Here is a 19971-nt window from a genome sequence, read left to right on the forward strand (position 1 = left end):
TTAGAATGATTTTCTTTTAATTATTTAAATACTGTATCCAAATTATTCAAAAATTATGTTATTGTTCTAGTAGTAACTTATTTAAATTAATCGGAACTTCAAATGACTATTGTAACTCTAAAGACATGATATTGTTTCTTATGTATAATAACAAACTATCCATTAATTTTTTAAATACTTTAGTAATATTATATAGATACCAAATAGTCTAGGACAAAATACTTAACATTTCCATTTTTGTTTTATATAAAGTTCTAATCTCTCCAAAAGTGATAGACGTTAAAATGTTTCATAATTTTTTTTTACATAAAATTAATTCCTAATAATCTCTTGAAAAATTAATATTTCATAATAATAAATATTTAATAAAAGATAAGTTATGTTTTTTTTTCTCTTTATTGTAGCTAATTCATATTTAAATTGTAAGATTATAAGATTTTATGAATTGTATATGATTTATTTAGAACCTATACATAATTGTAACATAATAAGATTGGGTTATCAAACAAATAAATAGTATTTTTTTTTCACCACTAGTCCAACTTCTTACGTTTATTAAGTTCAAATAAAACCTAAACATAATTAAAATTTAATACAATTAAAAATTGAATATTATGTATATTATTTGTCACAACATCATCTAACTAAAAGTAAATACAACTAAAATTCATCCTTTTATTTTGTGTGGTTAATCTAAAATTCATCCTTTTTATTTTGTTTGGTTAATCTGATTAAAATTTAATACAATTAAAATTTTATCTTATTGGCATTGTCAACAACATCTACCAACATTCACTTACTTAAATGAAAATAAAAATTCATTAAAATTAATAAATGAATTTTTTATTAAAACAAAATTCAAATCTCTTGAAGGACATTTTTTTATACCATAAACCTTCTTGACCGAATTTCAAACAATTAAAACAAAGTCCAATTAATAGAGTGTGTAACACCGTGTGTTGCACTTGAGAGTAAAATTGTTAGTAATATCAATTGATCATTATCGAATTTAAGAACTATTTTTTACAATAAAAAAAATATTTTCCTTTCTTTCTCTATATCTACATGTGAAGATTTTTATAGAAATGTTAAAATGGATTTAAACCCGTGAACTAACCCAACTCATTACGGGTTCAAGTCGGATTGGGTTGAGAAAAAATTAGTTTTTTCAAAAGTGGGTTGAATTCAACTCGACTCACTTAATCCACGGGTTAAACGAGTTTGAACCGGATTGAAGGTGAGTTAACCCATTTAACTCAAACATTTTTTACAATTTTTTTAATAATTATTTACTAATCCTAATCATATAGGTTTACAATTTCATATTTTTAAATACTAAAATGTTGTTTATAATATTTGAATAGTTTAAATATTTAATTAATTTGATTGTTATATACGTTGATACTTTAATCTTTAACCATATAATATTTATAATAAGTTGCTCAAACAACTGTCTTATAAACAAATTTTTCTAATTAGCATAACGAAAATATGTAGTTTTTTATTTATATTTTATTGAATAACATGACAAAAAATGTGTAATATTAACCATGTTTTTTTGGACTATATGGACACTTTCTTAAAAACAATATTCATCATATATTGGTGGTGAGCATGATGAAGACATGGTTCTTAATTTTGCTGTAATTATTATTTCATGTGTTGCTTAAAAATTATTTAAATATTTGAATACTTAAAAATAAATAAATAATTTTTTTATGTGGGTTGGTGAACTAACTCATTTTTATTCCACCAATCTATGATGGATTGAGTCAAGTTATAAAATTTTTAGTTTACCATAAAATGAATTTGGTTGAATTTATTCATTTTCAATCCGACTCGTGGTGAGGTGATTGAGATTGACTCACTTTTTGACATCTTTAATCTTTTTATTACATTCCTTTTACATATATATATATATATATATATATATATATCGAAAGGTGTCAACTATGCTTCTGGTGCAGGTGGAATCCTAAATCTCACTGGAAACTGGAAAAGTCTTTGTGAGTTTTCTGCTTCAACAATAAGAGAGCTACTGTTTAAGCTCCAACTTGAATGAAATAACAACATTGTGTTTACGATTTTGAAGGGTGACAGAATCAACTTCGATGCACTGTTAGATAATTTTGCCAACACCAGACAAGACATAATTTCTAGCATTGGTGTTCCTGTAATTCTCAGTCTATTCAACAGGTCAATATTTTCAGTAACAATGGGTTCCAACGATTTCATCAACAACTATTTAGCACCAGCAGTCCTAATTGACGAGATGAATTTGGCATCTCCAGAACTCTTTGTGACCATCTTAGTGTCAAAGTTCAGGGAACAACTCACTGTAATGTTCAATGTTCCTCAGAAAAAGACCTTAATTCTCGATATGTAGGACCTATTGGATATGTACCAAGTCAGAGGGACAGAAACCCAGCTGCGGGTGATGGTTGTGTCAGTTTTCCCAATCATCTAGCACAGTTATTCAATGTCCAGTTGAAGGGTCTTATTCCAGAGCTGAATTCAAATCTGAAGGGTTCAATGTTCGTTTATGGAGATGTGTACCACATATTAGAGGACATGCTCAACAATTACCCAGCATATGGTGTGTATCAGAGGTGACAAAGAACATGTGCAAGCACCAAAACTTTGTGTGACATTTTTGAACTAAGTAGACCCTTATGTTTTTAATGTGGCAGGTTTTTTGAGAATGCATGTATATCTTGTTGTTCCATGGTCCCATTTCGAGCATTTGCAGGAACAGATCCAAGTATGTTTTCTGGGACCCTTGGCATCCCACTGATGCTGCAAATGTTATCATCGCAAAGCGTCTCTTAAATGGTGATCATAATGACATTTTTCCTATGAATGTTCGCCAACTCATTCAACATTTGACCTGATTTTTTGTGCTAATGAGAATGTTTTGGAGATACTGTCAGATACTCTGGTTCTTGCTGCAGTGCTGTTAGGAAATGTTCAATGTTTCTTGCTAGTAGTGATTAATAGACGACAGAAAAGTAATAGTATAATGAGTTTCACTGAATCAACTCATCAGTTTCGTAGTAGAAAAATATCTGTATTTTTATATGTCAAGAATGAAAATGATTGAGACCATGGAGGAAATTTTCACGGACCATTGTTTCACTGTGCAACAAAATAATATACTAAATTAGGAGTTTAAAAAAAAAGAAAAAAAGTTAAGCATCTAATTTATTTGCACTCTTGGTTCAAAAAGTTATTCAGTATGACATTGTGTCTTGAAAATGCATTAGCATGCGTTCAGATAAATAAAGATAAACGCAGCCTTATTATAGTATAAATAAATATAGAAGGTATCCCATCCTTACTTTACTTTTTTGTTGAGTTAAAACAAAATTTCTGACGTTATATTATGATTCACACAAATTAATAAAATCATTTAATATAAAAATAATATCACTAAATTAATAACTATGGAGTGCGTATATATATATATATATATATAGTTTTCAAAAGTAAGTTAAAGGTTAAAATATCTTGTCCAAATTTTCGTCAAATCATTTCTAATTTTATTTTAATGTTTAAATAGAATTCAATTTTCGTCAATTTTGTTATTTTTTTTGTTAACACAGTTTAAATCATTAACGGTCATAAACAGTGGTGACACGTGTCACTTCGTGTTTTTTTATAATTATTTTTTATAAATGTTCATATGTCAACGCAACAGTGTGTCATGTGTCAAAGTCCATATTTTATATTCAATTTAATCCTATATTTGTTATTTTTGTTTAATTTAGTTTCAATTTTGTTTAAAATTGACCAATTTTGTCCTCTCGAAATTGGAACCAAATTTAATTTTTATATAAAAGTTATAAAGATATGAATTTTAATATATTTAATAAAAAATATGAATTTTAATATAAAAATTAAATTTGATCTTAATTTTGAAAGAGACAAGATTGGTTCATGTTAAAAAAAAAAATAGGAATAAATTGAACAAAATTAACAAACATAAGAACCAAATTGAATATAAAACATTGATTTTGACATGTGGCACGCTGTTTGGTTGACACGTTATCATTTAAAAAATAGAAATAAAATTAAAAAAAACAAAAAAAAATTGAAGAAAAATAATAAAAAAATTAGAAAAACACAAAGTAACACGTGATAATCACTGTTCATGTCATGATTTGAACAATATTAACAAAAAGAGACCAAATTGAACAAAATTTTCAAAATTTAGAACTTATTTGACCACAAAAACAAAATTAGGATTGATTTGACAAAACTTAACGAAAATTTGGAAAAAAATATTTTAACCTAAGTTAAAATATCTTTAATATGATTTTAAAAACAAACTATGATAAAATTCATATATATATATATATATATATATATATATATATATATATAATAGAATAGAATATAGTTATTTACAAACATTAAAACATAATAAAATTTAGGAATAAAGAATGAAATACAGACCTTTCAATTTTGTTTTGTTATTTTTTTTTCTTTTTAACATCCTTTTTACAATATTTTAATGTATAAAAAATAAATTGTAACAGAACAAGAAAATATTGAGGAGTTGTTGAAACTTAATGTAAATTATTTAACTTGAATTTGATGCAAAAATATTTATAAAAATTTGACAAATTTCAGGGATTAATTAGAATAGGATTAACATTTTCGGTATTTACTACAAAAATAGAAAGTTTAAGGATAATGAGAGTAAAATTAAAATTCAAGGTGTATGGGTACTTGTAAATAGAGATGGCAAATAAACCCGTCCCCGTGGGTATTGTCCGAACCCGTCCCCGTTTTGACGGGGAATCCCCGCATTGACTGGGTATGGGTATGGGTATGGGGAATCCCCGACTTTTTCAGTTGGGTATGGGGATGGGTATGGGGATGTACATATACCCGCCATAATACCCGTCCCCGCCATATCTCCATTCTTGTTTAAATTATTAAAATATTCACAATTAATCAAGTAACTCATATATGTATATGTATATATATATATATACATATATATATATATATATTTTTTTTTCTTTTAATTATTTCATTTGTCATGAAACTCATTCTCATCTCCAATATATTTTTTATCTTATCATAACATTTATGTAATTATGTTAAAATGATGTATGTTAATAAAAAAAATATATTATGCCTCACATTTGAATATTTATATTATTTTTAATATTTTTATTTATTATAAATTTTCCTTTCACATGAGAATGTTTATACTCTCAATTTAAGGTAATATAAAAAAAAATCTTTACTTATTATTATTATTATTATTATTAATTTTTGTTTAATTTGAAGAACTCTTTTGTTTCATTAAAATAATTTTCGTTATTTTTCAACCATTAAGTATATATGTTGATATTTGAAAATTTTTCTTAGTTCTCTAAGATATTTTTCGTCTTATTATACCTTAGTTATACATTTGATTTCCTTTGTGTGATTTTTTTCGATGGTCTCTCAAATTATTTCTAAAACACACATTTGTTAGTTTTTTAATATTTTTATTTATTGTTTTTATTTTTATCATGTAGAATAATATTTCGATATATTCTATCTAATTATTTTTTATTTTATAACTCATTATTAATCATAATGTAATTTTTTCACTTTAAATTCTGTTTGAAGTGGTTAAAATTATATATATAAAAATATATATATATATATATATATATATATATATATATATATATATATATATATATATAATGATATTTAGGAATAATATATGATAATTCACTACAAGAAAAACATGAAATGGTGACTGATTTAGTCAGTAACCCATATCAGTCACTATTTTCTGTCATTGGTGGTAGTAGTTGATTTATTGTCTGAATCAATGACTAAATTGGTGACTAATTCAATGATCGAATCGATACTTGATTTAATGACCAATTTAATTACTAATTTATTTGTAATTTAATGACAAATTTTTTGGTCACTAATGATATTTCTATTTAATTTTAACCACTTCAAACGTAATTTAATAATTAGTTCTCTAAGGTATTTTTCATTTTATCATACCTTAATTATACATTTGATTTTCTTTGTGCGATTTCTTTCGATAGTCTCTCAAATTATTTCTAAAACACACATTTGTTAGTTTTTTAATATTTTTATTTATTGTTTATTTTCATCATGTAGAATAATATTTCGATATATTCTATCTAATTATTTGTTATTTTATAACTCACTATTAATCATATTGTAATTTTTTTCACTTTAATTGTACAAATAACTTTTATTTACTACAATATAAAAATTTAATGTAATTGCTATGAATATTTTGTTGTCACTATCCAACATATATTGAAGTTCAAAAGATACAAAATCTATGTCAAAATTTTATTATTATGTTTATTATTTGTTCTTTGTGTCATTTTGATCAAGTGATGTATTATAACTTTTATTAGTGTATAAAAAAGAGATTTATTATAATTTAAAAAATTGAAGTAAACAAACATTTAAAATATATTTTAATTTGAATATTTGTTTTCCTTTTATTATTATGTCTATTATTTGTTCTTTGTGTCATTTTGATCAAGTGATATATTATAACTTTTATTAGTGTATAAAAAAGAGATTCATTAGAATTTAAAAAATTGAAGTAAACAAACATTTAAAATATATTTTAATTTGAATATTTTTTTTCCTTTTATATTTTTTTGAAATATTTTTAATTTTATCAACTAAGTTCATCAATGTTGTAGTTTACAAATTTAATAAATGTTTTGGTTCACATGAAATTTTATTTGGTATTCTAATATAAAATGTAAACAATTATAATTTATTTTAAGGTATTTGGCATCGAAGAAAATCCTCCTAATATTGAATATTTTATAATATTATGTTTTCTTTACCGTAATTTTTTTTCTTTTATAAAAATTAATATTGAAGTAGTTAGAACACGGGTACGGGTATGGGTACGAGATTATATCCGTTACCCGGTGGGGATGGGGATGGGAAAAAAGTTTGATACCCGTTGGGTTTGGGTATGGGGATGGGGATGAATTTTTTATGCGGGGATGGGTATGGGATAGCGAAACCCGTCCCCGCCCCGCCCCGTTGCCATCCCTACTTGTAAAAGAGACAAAGTTTGGAAATTAATTAATAAAATTATAGTTTAGGATCTTTATTGGTTAAAAAAAAAAAAGTTAAATCGCTTAACAACATTTTTTCCTTTAAAAGACTACTCATCTCAAATCCATATATTAGATGCTTACAAATATAATTTACCAAAATGTAAGAAAAAAAGTTAATTTGACACTAGTATAAACAAAATCCTTTTCAAGTCGCGTGATAAAAAAATTCTTTTCAAAACATAAACGAAAGAGCGAAAATTAAAAAAAAAAAAAAATTTATAGAGAGAAGACTCAAATTGCGATAAAAAATAATTAGAGATAAAAATTACAAGTTTTGTAAAATTATAAAAAAACTATTAAATAATGAACTCTAACAATGAATTAGGAATGCAACTCATCTCCTTATCAATCTATTGACTAAATCATTTCCTTCACGGGCAATGCCTTCATTCTCACGCAGTGCAGCGATTTTGATGCTACAAAATGAAAGAGAGGAGCAATGTTTGAAGACAAAGTTGGTTTTTGCCAGCCTACTAAAAACCAAACTCATTTTCCACAAAATGTTATCTTATGAAATTTCTTGGTGGGTCCACAATGTTCATCAACAAGAGTAACAGTTAGTGGAAACTATTTCGGTGTTTCACCTTAATCTTTGTCACATTATAAAACTCACTGCATGTCTGTCTCTTTAAGCAGAAAACCAAACCAAAATAGAGTCCCCGCTTCAACATTTGATACAATTATAGTATCCTCTGATGTCCTTTCTGATGGGTATTTTTCTCACTAGAAGACTCACTTGTGGAATTATCTTTCAAGCTTTTACGTTCTCGTTATTGTTTGGGTTTGGGTTCTCAAACGATGTACCAGCGTCTTTTGTTTTTGGGGATTCGTTGGTCGATGTTGGAAACAACAACTATATCGTTTCACTGGCCAAAGCAAACCATGACCCCTTTGGGATTGATTTTGGAATGCCCACGGGTCGATTCAGCAATGGGAGAACAGTTGTCGATGTTATAAGTGAGAGTTTCGGATTCCCATTAGGTTTTCTATTTCTTTGTTCAAATACTTGTATCAGTTCTTATTTATTTCTCATCGTGATGTATGGTTACCAGATCAGAAACTGGGTCTTGGCTTTTCTCCTCCTTATTTGGCTCCCTCTACTACTGGATCAACAGTGCTAAAGGGTGTCAATTATGCTTCTGGTGCTGGTGGAATTCTGAATAACTCTGGCGAGATTTTTGTAAGTTTTTGCTTCAAATAGTTAAGTTTTATGTACAATTATTGTAAGTATTACACCTTTTTATAATGTCATTCAAATTGAACTCAATTTGTGTAGCATTTATGTTAAATAACAGGGTGGACGAATCAACTTCGATGCACAGATTGACAACTTCGCAAACACCAGGGAAGAAATCATCTCTTTAATTGGTGCCTCTGAGGCTCTGAATTTGCTTAAGAAGGCACTCTTTACAGTAGCACTAGGCTCAAATGATTTCTTGGATAACTATTTGACACCCTTATTCTCAATTCCAGAGAGATTGCTGGTATCGCCAGAATCATTTGTAGCCACATTGATATCAAGACTCAGACTACAACTCACTGTAATTTTGCTAAAACAGAAAGCTTTGTTTCAATCATGTTTCTATTCTGCTAGTTGGTCACATGCAATTACTATTTTGCAGCGACTTTTCAATCTAGGGGCTAGAAAAATTGTGGTGGCAAATGTAGGGCCTATTGGGTGTATACCTTATATAAGGGATGTGAATTTAAACCCTTATGATGAAGATGAATGTGTCACTTTCCCAAATGAGCTGGCCCAGTTGTTCAACGCACGATTGAAGAGCCTTGTTGAAGAGCTTCGGACAAAATTGGAAGGGTCATTATTTGTTTATGCAGATGTTTACCATATTATGGAAGATATCCTCATGAACTATAAAGACTATGGTTTGTGAAATTTTGTTTTTTCGTTTCAGCACCCAGAATAACGTAGTCATTTGGGAATAAAAATTGTGATTTCAACTTGCAACAGGTTTTGAGAACCCTGATAGTGCATGCTGTCACGTGGCTGGTCGATTTGGAGGCTTGATTCCTTGCAATCGTAGTTCAAAAGTTTGTGAGGATCGTTCCAAGTATGTTTTCTGGGACACTTACCATCCTAGTGATGCTGCTAGTGTTGTTATCGCTGAGCGTCTCTTGAATTGTGATACTCGAGACATTTCACCTATGAACATTTTTCAACTTTCCAAAGCTTAATCCTGTTATGGATTCTGGGAACTGGAAATTTTGTTGGAAACTAATAAAGAGATGATTGCAAGATGTATGCAAAATCAAATCATTCATCTAACCTTTTGGGCAGTAATGAGAATGACAAATGTTTGTTAATATAATTTAATCAAAAGAGATGAGACATAAACAAAGAACTATTCTGAACAACCATTATGGGAGAGATAAACGAATGAATTGAATACACACTACAAATTAAGAGAATTTAGGGTCTATACATGTATAAATAGTATAACTGAGGATGGTAATTATTTACACAATCATGATATACCTATTTAAAATCTCAACAATTAAGCATAAGTGACTTCGAACAATTTCAAAATAAATGATGTCATTGAAAACTAGAATTTGAGTTTTACCAATATCTAATTAAATTATCATGTCACTATTAGTAGTAAAATTTGAATGTTTTTAACTTAAGAGAAGAACATAACTTCTCGAAACTAAGAAAACCCGTGCCTTGTTTTAATTTGACACAACATAAGTTTTTGAAAGGATAAACTTGAATATGCTGGAAAACGAATTTAATAATTGTAGAGAATTGTTATTATACTTTCTTCCACGGTTACGGTTAAAAGGTAAGAAGTAAAGATACTCATTCTGTTTTTGGATAGATAAGGAAAGTGACACGATGAAAGTATAGCAATTAATTTCAATAGGAGATTACATCAACCATTTATTGTGAGTTATGTGACAATGATAACAGGATAAGAGGTGTAGAAAATGGTATCCTCATTATTATAGTTCTTGTGAGACTAAGTGATAAGAAACAATAAAGATGATGACAAGAAAAAAAAGGCTATTGACATTACAAGTAAAAATACATTAAGTTAGTATTTTGTTTTGTAAGTAATAATATAAATTTTTGTAGAAAGGTAATTAATAATATATCACCATATTAGCTTACTTGTGGAAGATGATTAAAGAGAGAAGATGATGAGTGAGAAAAGTAAAGAAAAATGATGAAAGAATTATTGTAAATGGAAGAGGAAAGTGGAAAAAGAAAATGTAAATAAAAAAGACATTGAAAAGAAAAGCACGCAACAAGAAGGGCTTCCCCACACCATCCTCACCCAACAAGAGAAGGAACCAGCCCATTCCTGTTCCTCTACCACCGAACACACGCTTTCTTTCACGTTAACCTGCGCCCCTGCTTATCCTGCGCACGCTTTCTTTTTTCCCCTTCCACACCCTTCTCTTTTCCTCTCTCCTTCTTCAGATTCGGAGCACGGCGCCCCCAGTGGGAAAGGTTCGGGTGTTGGGGGCCTAGGGTTAGGGTTTCTGAGAGATGTGGGATGCTCCAGGCATTGATGAGTCTTATCGCGCGCTGTTGGAAACCGTTCGGGCTCGGTGACGACGCCAATGCCGGAAGAGAATGCAAGGACGGCCTCCTCTGGTTCCGCGACATCGGAAGGTTCGCCGCCGGCGATTTCTCCATGGCCGTCGTCCAGGCCAACCAGGTCCTCGAGGACCAGAGCCAGATCGAGTCCGGGCCCTTCGGCACCTTCGTCGGAGTCTATGACGGCCACGGCGGCCCCGATTGTTCGCGTTATGTTTGTGATAACTTGTTCCGTAATCTCCAAGGTTAGCGATTCAATCACTCCTCCTCCTCTCTCTCTCTCTCTGTCGCTCTTTTCTTATATAGTTTCACTTCAATTATCGATCGTGAGTTTGAACTGTTTTTAGTGATTTCCGCTTTTCGTGAATTTATCTTTGCTTTTAAAAGTAGTTGTGCTTTTCGGTCTTCACAAGAGTCACGAACAGTTGAAAGGTGTGTGCTGGTTCTTGTTTTATGTTGGAGTTATGTGTCTCTATCGGCCTCCCTCTTTTTTTTTTTTTCTTTTTTTTTAATATTGTTACGTGTCTATGTGGAAAGTTGATGATTGTTGTGTGTTTAGGTTCTTTAGGAGCCATTTGTATGTTGTTGTTGTCTTAGAAGTGGTGTTTGTGCTGCAGCGATATTGGCCGAGTCACATAATAGTGTTGTGACATCTGAGGCCATTCAACAGGCGTTCCGGCGGACCGAGGAGGGATTCACGGCGCTTGTTTCAGAGTTGTGGAGCTCCCGGCCGCAAATTGCAACCACTGGAACGTGTTGTTTGGTTGGAGTTATTTGTCGGCAGACGCTGTTTGTGGCGAGTCTTGGAGATTCCCGTGCTGTGTTGGGTAGGAGAGTTGGCAACACTGGTGGGATGGCTGCAATGCAGCTGTCCACGGAGCACAACGCGAATATTGAGGCTGTTAGGCAGGAGCTTAAGGAATTGCACCCGGATGACCCCCAGATTGTTGTCCTTAAACATGGAGTGTGGAGAGTCAAGGGCATAATTCAGGTAATTTCTGGAAACCCTGCTACATGCCAAATATTAGTTGTGGAAATTCTCTATTGAGTTTTCTGGTTGAAGTCCTCTGAAAAAGGAATTTGGGTATTGGGTTTTGATGACTAAATCTTTCTCCTTAGGCCTCTAAAGAGAAGAGGTAGGAATAATATATGTTAACAGAATAATACATGCTGCATTTAATCTATAGTTTATGAAAATAATATATGCTAACGGACTCAAAATAATAAGTAAAGCCAGAGCCTCAGGGTATAGTTGAGTTGTTCGTGTACAGGGAGTTTTCTAATTTATCTTTACCTTATATTATTATTATAATATATATATATATATATATATATATATATTTGTGGCACATTCCTAGTCCAATTTTTGTTCCCATCCTTTATCTTACATTGTTGGCAGAAATTCCTCCAAATTGCCTAATTAAAGGAGAATTTTCATTCCGATCCATTAATTTTGTAATTGATGCATAAAAGAATCATAAGACTATTCTTTTTACTGTGATTCCCACATTCACCCAAGTTTAATCATATTAACTTGCCAAGACGTCGTGGCATACATCTCCTTGAAATGAAGCAGAGACAGACTTGGGAAGTATAGTTACTGCAGCTAGGTGCAGTGTTTTGACATTTAATTAAACAAAAGTTTAATTTTCATATATTTTCATTTAAAATTTTACACTATCAGTCAATCAGAAACCACTCTAGAAATGACGTTTAAAGTGATTATTAAAAAATTCGACAATCTTACCATACTAGCTATTTAATCCAGTATAAAACTTTAGCGCTGTTAATGCTTTCTAATTAAATTCATTAAACAATCCCATCGAGTATAAACTGTTTTTGTTCCACCTGAAAGTGGAAATATCTTTTTGCCCCTATAAAAGATGATTGGGGTAGAAAGAAACGTTATGAAGGAAAGAGTTGAATAGAATATCCTCATAAAGCAACGAACAAGCTAGAAACGTATAAAAGACAATCAAGGAGATCAAGACAATAAAACTTGCTATACTCTTTGTATATCTGATTATCTGTCGGCAAGCTAACTGCTCCAATTGCTAAACAAGAGTAGGCCGGTAAATAAATCCTGCCATGAGATGTGAGGTCTGAGAAGAGTGTTTAAAGATACGATCAGTCCAGTAAATGCAATACAAGCATAATGACTACCAGAATAGCATAAAGTTTTTCTTCCATAGTTATACCAAATTCCTTGAAACTAGTTGAATAATGAATGGTGTAGCTCCAAGTGGCTATAGGAAAAATGCAATAACAAGAGAACTTTTGAATGGTAATGCCTAGCTAGTGCTATATGTCACATATATCAGGCAAAATTGTTCACTTGGTTCTCTGATTACGTACACGGTTATGATACTGCTACTATTAAGAAACACAACAATATATACCCTGCGTACATGTATTTTATAAAGTCTGATTCACATGTGGCTCCTTGAAATGTCTATGCATTGTAGGTTTAGTGTCATTAACATCATTGTTAAAAGTTCAGAAAGTGAGAGCTTGCAATATTGATTTGAATGACATGAAAATTGATTGATAAGAAACAAAACAATGGGGCAGCTTATTGAAATTATATTCACTACAGAGCCTAACATACACCAAGAACTAATGCTGATGTGGTAGATTATTAGGGTATAAAAAAACCCAAGAAGAACATTTCTTGTTGTTCCTATTTTTAAGTCTTGTTTGGATGAACCTTCTTATAAGCATTCGTAGATCGGAAATATGAATGTAAAAATGTATTGAACTTCTCCCATAAGCTAAAATTAACTCGTTCACTTAACATTTACAGAAGCTGAGGTGCATAAGTTGATTCAATTCAGTGTACCTTTTTGTTTTCTTCTTTTTTAAGTTTTTATGGATAAATTTATCTAAATAGGGCTTTATTCTTATGACTAAGGATACACTTGTTTGCAAATTAACCTAGGTGCATAAATCTATTCTGCTCATGGTGCCTATGTTACTTATATTTTAGTTGTCTCTTGCCAACCATGAGACATTTGAGGCAAGTTGCTTCATTTGTGTTTTATATTTATATTGTGGGGCTAATTTATCTTGATTATCACCATGCTTTAACCCTGCATTACTGAACTCAATCATTGCTTCTACCATTTGGAACTAGACTGTAGGATCTCCATGCAACTATGGTTTTACTGGGTTATATAACTAGACATGCGTACAATGTGATGTTGTGCACATATACCATAGTTATCCGAATCTTACAATCCGATGCATTTTGACTATCTATTGATTTGCATCACAAGATGAATTTTAGTGGCTTTGTATCATACAGGACAAGAATGAATCTATGTAATTTTAAATCAATAATACAATTCAATTTTGTTTTTTTGCTTTTCATCAATTCACTTTGAAAATAATTAGCAAGTGAACTTAAGAAGGAATTTGTCAAAATACTTTTAAACTTATCCTGATTCATAGTAGTCTATAGCGTTCGTTTGCGCTGCTATCGCTCTGGTGCAAAGCGGAGTGGCACCCCTCTGGACTAGAAGGTTGTGTCGCATCATCATTGGGGTCGAGGCTGTCAAGCTGCGTTGCGCGGCCATAATTGCGACAGGTCATGCAGTTTTACACAGGTCTATGGAATGATTTATGTTTTGACCTAAGGGACTATTTTTTTTTCTCATTAAGGTTGTGGTGGGATTGAAGAATAGAAATGAAGGAGGGAAAAGGGAAAGAAAGGGTATGAGAGCGGAAAGAATGAATCTTTGGATTGAGGAGAAGAGAGGGTAAAGGAAAGGAAAATGAAGTGAAAATGCGAGATAATAAATTTTTTAAAAAGATTATAAAATAATATATTTATAAAATGACTGAATTATCTCTATTGTTATAAATTTATTTTAATTAAATATTAAGTTATAATTTTATTAATATTATTTTATGATTTATTTTTATTATTCTTAATTTCTTTGGTTTTATTCTTCTTATAATTATTTTTATTTTATGATTTATGATTATTATTATTTTTAGTATCATTATTATCATATATAGTTATGGATTTATGATTTTTTAATATTTATTATATTATATAACATAATTATATTACGAATCATAATCTATTATCCTAGATTATAAAAAGTAACATATCTTGCTGTGGAAAACATTTGGGGTAGAAGAATAAAAATAAAAGTAAAAATGTAAATCATCTCTCCAGCTGGCTTTCAGCTAGTTGCTTCTCACGACCGCGGATGTGAAAGAAACCCCACACCCACTGTCTCAAATTCGTGTTCAGTGTTTATTTTTTAGCTAATCATCGAATACAAACATGTATGATTTGCGTGTATCTGCGCCTTTTCTTCGGCTAAAACAATACAATCCCAGAAACAAATAAAGTATAAGGGTAACTTTCTCTGTTAACCTATAACCCACAATTTTCACTCCCCTCTTTCGCAAATCAGTCTTTGCATCTTACATTCTGCCTCTGAACTCCCCTCTCATCTTTCTGCATTCTGCCTCTCTATTTCAAGCAGTGTTTCCAATGAGGTTTCCAGTGACGCTTCCGTTGGTGCTACCAACCTAACCTTTTCTTGCTGTTTTCCTATTTTGGACATGGTTTTGCAGCTTCTGGCTTTGGACAACTTGGTCATTAAAGTTATTAGAATATGATTTTAATTTAAGGCGTTTTTCTTTATTTTTAAGCATATATTAAATACACAATGCAATATAAATCTACTTTAGGATCAAAATAGCAGTCATTCTGCTACTGCTATCCTGCTACAGCGGTTTTAGAGAAGGCCACTCCGTACCGCTAACTGCCATTGATTACTATAATTTGATTATTCCACCTTTATTTATCACTCACTTAGGTACTCTATTTAACTACTTAATCGTTTCGTTTCCATTTTGTCTAAAATAAAAAATTCTCAAACTTTACTACTAATAGCTTTTTCTTTTTTCGTATGACTTTTTCTTATGTTGTTTTATCTATTTCTGGTTAATTTTTTTAATTACATACTAGTAGACTTTAAATTGTTTACTTTAAAGTAAGTTTTTTATTGTACCTGAATCTTACTGCTCAAAATTATGATTCACGATTCAAAAAATAGCAGAGCGATTAGTGTTTCGAATCTGTATTTGATAATCTTGGTACATCATCTATATGATATACTTAAAGTAATTTTTTTACTGTACCTAAGTCTTACTATTCGAAATTACGATGCATTGTCCGTAAAAATAGCTTTGCGATTCATTATTTGAATATGGATTTGATAACCTTGACATATACAAGTGTAGCATTGTTAGGTCTAGTTTATTTTCTAATCATTCTTTCAGGGTCTTCTGGGGAAAAGATTGCAAAGCAACCCAAAAAAATAGAATTAGTGGGCACATTGAGAATAAGGAAAGATGGTATGAGGACCGAGGAATAAGAAAGTATGTGTTTCAGAAAAGGGAGGGAAGTTTGGCTAATGGGCCGGATGTTTTTTATGGAAACAATGTTGTCTCCAATGTTTTGCATGAAGGGGTTGGTTATCCCTAATTAAAGAAATGTATGAGACAATTATTTCATTAAAATAAATTATTATTATCTCATAATTATTATAGATGAAAAAGACTTTGGTTCTTATTTCTTGTAAGGGTAAAATTTTTAATAGACTTTGGTTCTTATTATTTTTTTTTTCAATGTTGAAGTTAACGAAATATTTTTTTGTCAACTATATCCTTGCCACCTGTTTTTAAATTAATTTACTCATTGATCATTAAATAATAAATGAAAACTTGTATTATAAAAAACGAAAAAATATATTGCATTTCTTAGGTATTGTATATCCTTAAAAGACATTTAAAAAGTAATGGAGATAGTATATATGTTGAGTGTTTTTGTTGGTTAACTTAGCTTTCTGTGAAAAGAACCTTTTGCATTGTTATCGTATGAGAAAAAGGAATGCCGGTATTCACAAACTGTAGATATGGTTTTCTAATTCAATATTCTGCTGCATTCCTTTATTCAATTTTATGATATTAATGGTTCGTGTTTTTCCAGATAACTACCGCAACCGTTAACTTATTTTTCAGTGTTACTTTCCACTCTTGTATTAATGGCCATACATACTTCCATGTTATTTGGTGCAGGTTTCTAGATCTATAGGTGACGTATATATGAAACATGCGCAGTTTAACCGGGAACCCATTAATGCGAAATTCAGACTCCCCGAACCAATGAACATGCCTTTCTTGTCTGCTAATCCAACTGTTATTTCTCATCCAATCCAACCAAATGATTCCTTCCTTATATTTGCGTCAGATGGTTTATGGGAGCACCTGAGTAATGATCAAGCAGTGGATATTGTTCACAGCAGTCCACGTGCGGTAAGATTCTCTTGTTCCTTGTGATTTTCTTGTAGTACGTAGTTGTGTACATCACTTGGTTCATATAGTCTTTCCGTCATCTAATACGACTACAGAATGCGGGGACTTTGTTAAACATATAATTCGCATGTCAAAAATAATCTCTGGAAATAGAGCACACATGCACTGTCACTGTATCTTTTGTTATTTTAATCAAATACATTTAATTACTTAATCGGTACTCCTTTGCTATTCTTTGAGCTGTGATGTGTGGCCACTAAGGCTTACGATCAAATAAATTTTTGATTGGATTATATAATATGGATAAAAAGTCTATTAATCCATTTTGAACCATTAAAACCTTTTTTTACAGGACAATATTCAATTGATATATTCTCTAGTTTTGAAATATTTTCTCTTTCCTTATCCTCTTTGTTTACTTTTTCTTTTCCCTGTCGTGGGCCCCAATAGAATAATTGTTATACTTGTGGTTAAACCAATCAAATTGTAGACCAATCTTGGTTAACATAAATTTTAGCAGTCTGGAGCCTTAACTAAGTTGTCAAGGAATTGATTCCTGTTGATGCCATTTTTGTGATTAATAATCCTTGGATTGCCCTTAATACATGCTCTCACAGACTTGGAAAATGAAAACTAAAACAAAATAGAAATTTATGAGAAGATCTGTTAAATATGAAAAAATAAGTTGGATTACTTTTGATCATTAAAAGGATTGATGATCCAGAAAAACAGTGGATGGATTATCTAGAGGAGTACCAATAAAATAATTGATTGACATAGTCAAACTATGCTTTTAGCTTTTTTTAGCTTTGTCAACGAGTTGCGAAACTCGAGACCTGTCTTGCCAGTACTGAAGGGTAAATGTAGTTCTGTAGCATTAAGTTCTAGAAATGCAATTTTGTGATATGGATCTGCACTTCATATTTCAGAAAAGGAGAAATTGAGGGGATAATTTTATTGGCCGGTGGTGGTTGATTTTATATTTTAAACTGTCATGGCATTCTCCATCAGTGCTTATAAATTGTTTGAATAAATGCAGGGTAGTGCGAAGAGACTTATCAAGGCTGCCCTGCAAGAAGCGGCAAGAAAACGTGAAATGCGATATTCAGACCTTTATAAGATTGACAAGAAGGTTCGTCGCCATTTTCACGACGATATAACTGTTATTGTTTTATTCTTAAACCACGACCTTATATCCAGAGGCGCAGTTCTAAATTCGCCACTCACAGTTCGAAGTGCGCTCGATCACTGACACTATTATGATTGTAAACACGTACGCTTCTCTTATACGGGTGTTCTCCCAACTCTGCCAATGCCACAAAAATACTCATTTGGCACGTTGCTAGAATATACCATTCATACTGCTCCTACGTATGCTCACTCATACCCAGACAACTTATTCATGCTCCAACTTGTAACACTTTTTAGAAATTTGTCCATCAAAACCAAAAGAAAAAAAAAAGGGGAAAGAAATCAGAAAGTAACTTTTGATTAGCAATTCGCCAAATCCCTTGTCTAGATTTACGTAATGCTGTTATTGCTTGTGCTTGCTTGATCTAATCTTGGTGTAAAATTCGTGGGCGAGCAAGGTTGTATGAGTTCGTCGATAATCCTCAGTCAGCATGGTGATTGAATGAATTCATATATTTGATCAAAAGTTATATCGGAGCTTCCATGTATATTGAGGCATCCTAGTGTAATTAGGTTTATGAATTATGATTGAATTGAGTTATGTTTTTTCAACATTAAGCGGTTTTGTTAAAAGTTATAAACTATCTAACTATAAGTGAGGTTTATAACCCTGCATGCGTTGGGTTAGTGTCCGCGTCAAATAAAGGCTTGTCAGGGTAGGAATTTTTTTAGTGGAGTAGATTAGGGAGGTTTATTATCTAGATGGACGAGTTGTCTATATAAGAATTTTGTTATTAACTCTGTTATAAAACTTTAAAATTCAATGTTTGAGTCCTTTTCTTTTGTATATTCTCGTTCACAATTGTTTTGGAAATTTCTTTTACTAGTTGGGGAAGTTTATCACCAATGAGGTATGACTTCTTTATATAAGAGATCTAACATAATCTCTAGCATATTCTATTTAATGAGATATACTTGTCGCATCTTCTTTTTCTCAAGTAACTTCTATTAACGAATTAGGTCTCAACACCACGTGTCTAAGGAAGACACTAAGATAAATCAATGATTTTGATGTTACTATTGAAAAACCTTTTACTAGAATAGATTGGGGAAATTTATTACCAATAAGGTGTAAGTTGTTTATATAAATTATTTGATACTATCTTCAATATAAAACTTTAAGATTTAATGTAAGTTTCTTTTTTTGTTATATGTCACTTAACTTTTTTGTTTTACTTGATGTAAAGCTTTCTAACTTACATTTGATTCCTAATGTTATCACAATCAAAGATAATGTATAACTTAAAATGTGATTATGAACCATTTTAAAATTTTAGACAAACATTTTCATGCATCACATGACCATACTTAATGGACTTAAACTACCATTGAATCCTTTTCTCTCGTATATGGTTGAAAATTAAAAAAAAAAAAACATCAAACTTAAAAGGGAAATGTTTTTATTGGAATGCATAGAAATTTGTTTTGCAGTTTTTTCTAGAAACAGCTTTCACATTATTTTCAATAAAAATATCCTTTTTGTTTCTTGAAATGCATCCTTAAAACACTAGTTAAATAAAGAACAAAAGTAGGGACAGAAAGAGAACACAATTTTGAATTTCTCATTTATTTGATTTCAGTAAAGGTAAAAAAAAGTACGAGATATTGTATGTCTTACCTATGCAAACTTTCTATCGGGTGTGAAAAGACACAACATACCTTGACTTTTTCATTTATTTTATTGTATTGTGAAGATTTCAATGTCAAATTCTATTTTCTTTATCACAAAAAATTGAAAGA

General features: G+C 30.8%; 2 protein-coding genes and 1 pseudogene across 2 annotated transcripts; all 3 read left to right on the forward strand.

The window, feature by feature from the left end:
* Positions 1-1933: 1933 nt before the first annotated feature.
* LOC114188555 lies at positions 1934-2891 on the forward strand (annotated as a pseudogene).
* Positions 2892-7632: 4741 nt separating this feature from the next.
* LOC114187774 (GDSL esterase/lipase At4g16230-like) lies at positions 7633-9426 on the forward strand. Its single transcript, XM_028076143.1, has 5 exons — positions 7633-8099; positions 8195-8322; positions 8438-8683; positions 8765-9026; positions 9112-9426. The coding sequence occupies exons 1-5, from the start codon at positions 7838-7840 to the stop codon at positions 9333-9335; spliced, it is 1122 nt and encodes a 373-aa protein (XP_027931944.1). The 5' UTR covers positions 7633-7837; the 3' UTR covers positions 9336-9426.
* Positions 9427-10392: 966 nt separating this feature from the next.
* Positions 10393-18547, forward strand: LOC114187775 (probable protein phosphatase 2C 42). Its single transcript, XM_028076144.1, has 4 exons — positions 10393-10949; positions 11322-11695; positions 16804-17040; positions 18080-18547. Exons 1-4 carry the CDS (start codon positions 10661-10663, stop codon positions 18290-18292), a joined length of 1113 nt encoding a protein of 370 aa, XP_027931945.1. The 5' UTR covers positions 10393-10660; the 3' UTR covers positions 18293-18547.
* Positions 18548-19971: the final 1424 nt, after the last annotated feature.

The sequence above is a fragment of the Vigna unguiculata genome, chromosome 6, assembly GCF_004118075.2.
Source record: "Vigna unguiculata cultivar IT97K-499-35 chromosome 6, ASM411807v1, whole genome shotgun sequence".
NCBI lineage: Eukaryota > Viridiplantae > Streptophyta > Magnoliopsida > Fabales > Fabaceae > Vigna > Vigna unguiculata.